The 4,690-nt window shown below is 43.2% G+C and overlaps 1 protein-coding gene across 1 annotated transcript in view; it reads left to right on the top strand.

Annotated features, from left to right (window-relative positions):
- The first annotated feature begins 77 nt into the window (after positions 1 to 77).
- The window catches only part of LOC101858641 (zinc transporter ZIP3), a 6,698-nt gene continuing 2,085 nt past the window's right edge, over positions 78 to 4,690 (top strand). Inside the window, exons 1-3 of the mRNA XM_005101754.1 lie at positions 78 to 340; positions 1,977 to 2,119; positions 4,417 to 4,676. Of these exons, the coding sequence (XP_005101811.1) occupies positions 98 to 340; positions 1,977 to 2,119; positions 4,417 to 4,676 (646 nt within the window). The 5' untranslated portion in view covers positions 78 to 97. The remainder of the gene's footprint in view (positions 341 to 1,976; positions 2,120 to 4,416; positions 4,677 to 4,690) is intronic.

Here is a 4,690-nt window from a genome sequence, read left to right on the forward strand (position 1 = left end):
CCACACACACTCACATACACTAGCTAACCCTGTTATTTACCTTCCTTTATCGTCTCTTCCGCGCCTATGACAGAGCAAACAGTTGCAGTAACATACCATGGACGACAACTCCATCAAAGGGATTTGTCTCTCTCTCTTCTTCCTGGACACAATGTTCTTCGGTTGCCTCCCCTATCTCCTCGTGGGCAAAAGCGGGAGCGCTGTCTCTCCCCGCTCCGCTCGGATTCGAACTACTATCACCTCGTACTTGAACTGTTTTGCTGGTGGAGTCTTCCTCGGTGCTTGTCTTCTGCATCTCATGGTGGAAGGACGTGAGACGCTGGATGAGTACTTTGCGCTGGTTTGTAGAATGAGTGTATTTTTTTAAAATTTTGAGTCATGCTCGCCAGTTTTAGGGGGCTTGTAGAGTTATTGGTATCATCTTAAAGGTTGTTGATTTGCCTCACAAAATAATGAAATCCGAGAAATCGGCATTTTCTGCCAGTTTGGATTTTTTTTCACTTTTTTTGGGGGGCTCAACGCCTCGTATGCCCATTCAAAAAACCCTCTTATGTGTGGATTTTACCGAAAAACGTTGAGTAAAGGCACAGAAAACGTACATTTTCAGTTTGCAAGGAGTCTTAAGCTATGGAAGTCATCAAACTTTGGCTGCCATTATCTCGCTGATTTTACTTCTGAAACTAGGCGACCCCCACCTCCTTCAACCACAAATATCTCAACTTCTATTCAAAATAAATTGATATTTTTTTCATCGAAAGCAAGGCATGTGAACAATTTTTCAGATGACATCAATAACTCTAAATTCCCCAAAAATTGGCGAGCGCCTGATTCCACTGAGTCGTGACACATGTAGATCACGAAGAAGGGGGACTGCTCCTGTCCTTACTGCCCTGGCTGGATAATTAATTCGGACTAAGTGGAATACAGCAACACTGCAGCATGACGGGTACGCTCCTCAGAATACAAGCACGCACTTTTAAAAACAGGAATCGAACTCAATGCTTTTGTGTGCATCGGCTAAGAGACTCATAATAATACCAGTTTGAACTAGTATTTAGTTTGCTTAGTGAACAAGTTAAGTGATGTTGACCTCTCCCTTGTGCCACCCCCCCCCCCCCCCCCGAAAAACCACCGCCTTTTTAAACAACCCCTCTCCCCTCCCCCTCCCCCTGCCCGAATAAAAAAGTATGGCTTTTTTAAGTTGTGTGTGCAAACGTAGTAGTGATTTCTTCCGTTATTTTGAATAAGTCAAGTGATCTTGACCTTTCCCCTGTGCTCACAACAACATCACCACCTTTTTTAAAAACCACCCCTTCGCCCTTCCCAATCCCATTGTTTGAAAAATGTTATAAGAGATTGGCAATTTTAGTTAGTGTAAAAGTAGTGAGGATTTCTTTAGTCATTTTGCTACCCAAATCAGAAAGGACTGGCCCCCCATAAGTCTTGTTACAACAATTTTGACATGTAATGAGGCGTGCTGACAAAATTAGTTACTTCTCACAATCTACAAAATGGAGATATTGGTCAAAAATGGATACTAGGGTCAAATTTGTAGATTTTTCTTTTTATGCCATAATCTTTAGGCAAAACATGCCTTTTATGAATTAATACTTTTAACTTGAGGGTGCGGTGGTTAGTGCGCTCGTCTCCGAAGTGGAAAGTCCGGGTTTGAGCCTCGGTTCGGGCACGGATTTTTGTCACCACATCCTACCCACCCAGCAGTAATGGGTACCTGACTTCGAGTTTTGGAAATAAATGCCGCGTGGAAAGGAACTGGCCACCTTACCACATTATGCTGAAGGCCCAGGAAGTTGTCTCACTAACAAGGCAATCCCCAATGTCCGAATCGGATGCGGGAACAACTTTGCTTTTTACTTATAACTTGTTAAATCTTCACCTGTTAGCGTGCTGTATCCATACCCAAAGGGTTTGAATCCGAGCAGTAACTAACTTTGTCCGCACACCTCTCTGTTCAGGCAAACAAGGATGTTGACTTCCCCGTGTACGAGTGTGTGGCTGCAGCCGGCTTCTTCCTCATAGCTCTCATCGAGCAGCTGGCTCACAAGTGTTTGGAGCACGCGGACACTGACCTCCACCAAGATGTGTCCATTATTGAAAAGTGAGTTTTCCCGTACTGCCACTATAATTATTTAATCAACCAAAATTTTTTTTTTTACTTGTAATTTTATCCGCATCCAATCAAAATTGTGTTGCATAAACGTCTCTTACAGGAACCAAAGTTGAAAAATTCATAAATGAAGATTACAGATGTATTCTACAAACCATACTGAAAATATTGGTATATAATATGTTGATATTTATTTGAATTTGTAGCCTCAAATACCTTTTAACTGCCCACTAGTCATCATCTCATTCGCCCTCCCGAAAAAAAATTCGTCCACAAGCCGAAAATAATACGTAGCGAATGAGTTAAGATGGCCATGCAAATCTCTCATCACCCTACCTACGCTTTGTCCTAAATTAGCCTACATATCGCCCCCTGGTGTTGCGGACAAGTTGCCATAATCCATTGGCCTGTTGTTATTGTTAGTTCCTCCACTTCTAATACCAGTGCCCGTCCCCACCCCCAAGGCCAGTGCTACTGCACGAAGTGTGTTTAGGCCATTCCCAAAAAGGGGGGGGGGGATATTAACATGTTTTTGTGCACAGAAGAATTGTAAATTGACTGATTTATCAATGTAATGCTCATACTGTGCCGGAACAACATAGGGGGAACTGCTGCTTTTTCTTTCCTCATCCTTACTCTATCGTCATTTTCCTCTACTTTTTTTGTATGTTTGTCACACTCTTGTGAACTACTATTTCCTGGGTGTCTTGATAGTCGAAGCAGACTTTGGCTATTGACGCTAGAGAGGTGAGCAGAGTACGCCTGATTCCCTGTTTGGACTTCTCTGTTGACATCCGCCCCTTGGCGCTCATTTAACCTGATGCAGTTGCGAGCGCCGTAAATCGTTACAAAACAACATACCACTGTCCATTGGGGGTTCGGTTCTCTAATACAATCCGATCGCCCGACTCGCAGCCTTGAAAACAAACGTGTTTGTTCTGAGGGTCACCGTCGGTGCGTCGGCTTCGTTCGTTTTGTGCCACGATGATCGGTTTGTGCCACAATGGTCGCTTTTCGCGCACAATCTGACTAGTCCCGTCTACCAAACCAAACCGAGCCGATCGTACCAATGGGCCCTAGGTATAATGAATGAATCAAATGGTCACTTTAAAGCACAGGGGCTATCCCGAAAAACGCTGTTTTGAGAAAATTGAAGATAAAGTTTTTGGACCCTTGTTCAATTTCTTTAAAAGACAAGGAGAGTTTTCTCTATAACCCAACAAAATTAAAATACACACCAATGAAACCAAACTTCTCCTATAGGTTGGGCAACGCCACTTTTCGTGTAGGTCAAGATTTCTGGAAACTCCTGAAATCTGGGAAATCCCGCTTGTCCTTAAAAGCAACCGATTATGCTTTGAAGGTCCCTCAGACTATTTAACCAAAGTTGGCCTGTCTATAACAAATCTTCAGCTGCTGACGAGTGAGCCGTGTGAGAAGCAGTCGCTCTTTTCATATCCAATGGGCATCAACATGAACTAACGACAGAAATGCAGCTTGTGTTTCCCTGAATGGTGGCGCTCAATTTGTTTGTTTTACCATGGCACTCTGTCTTCTTCTCCTGACACATTTCGTTTTGTTTTATCAATGCACAAAAACAGCTACAAAGTTTTAAAAAACGAAAAAAACTAACAACAGCCACAAACCACCCCACCAACCCTTTTTCTGAAAGAAAAACAAAACAAAACTTTAGAGTACAACTTTCTTATATATGTATTGTTTCTTCAAAGAAATTGCACACAGCAAGACAGTCTCAGTCAGGACAGTGGCGTCTGTGGTCTAGTGGTTAGGCTACCGGACTCGTAAAAGTGAGATTGCTGATTTGAGGTTCGAGCCTCAGATGGGTCCGACATTGTGTGCTTGGAAAAGGCACTTTCCTTTTTGGCTGGGTCCTTTCGGAGTTCGGAGGTGGAACGTTTTTATGTCGGAGGCTCCACCTCTTAAATAACCTAACAGTGTAGATAAGGCCGTTTAACCCTCTCCGTACGCTCTGGGGTCATTCTGTACCCCCGGGGTTGTATTCTTCACATTTTAGAATACTTTTAGTACGAAGATCTCTTTGAAACTTTCAGTATTTCTCAAAAAAAATCATTTTGTCAAACTGTTATGCAAAGCATACGGATCGGATTAACGAGTAAATTTCCTCTTTGGAATGTGGTGGCGCAGAGTTCCCCTCGTCGTATGGATACAATAGTAAAACATGACGTACGAATTGGGTTAAATAATCTAAGTGTTGATAGGGTCTTTTAACACTTTTATCTATTCCATTTCGCATTTTTTTTCCTCAGTCAGGGCGGGATCCAGTTATCGCAGCTTTCGGCAACAAACGGTGGTCACGTGAACACACTCAGCTACATTTCCACTGAGTCGGACAACATCATACTCAACAACAACGGTGCTGAAAACGGCTCAGCGGCTGATAGACAAGGTGTGAGGGACGGGACACAAGTGAATCCTCTAAAAACAGAAAGTGACGCAAATTCCACCTCCAGGGGTCCGCAAGCTGTGCACGTTCCGACAAGTTTCAATGACGACTTGGAAAAGAAAAGTGAGTTTCCACTG

This window comes from Aplysia californica, unplaced genomic scaffold (genome assembly GCF_000002075.1).
Source record: "Aplysia californica isolate F4 #8 unplaced genomic scaffold, AplCal3.0 scaffold00297, whole genome shotgun sequence".
Taxonomy (NCBI): domain Eukaryota; kingdom Metazoa; phylum Mollusca; class Gastropoda; order Aplysiida; family Aplysiidae; genus Aplysia; species Aplysia californica.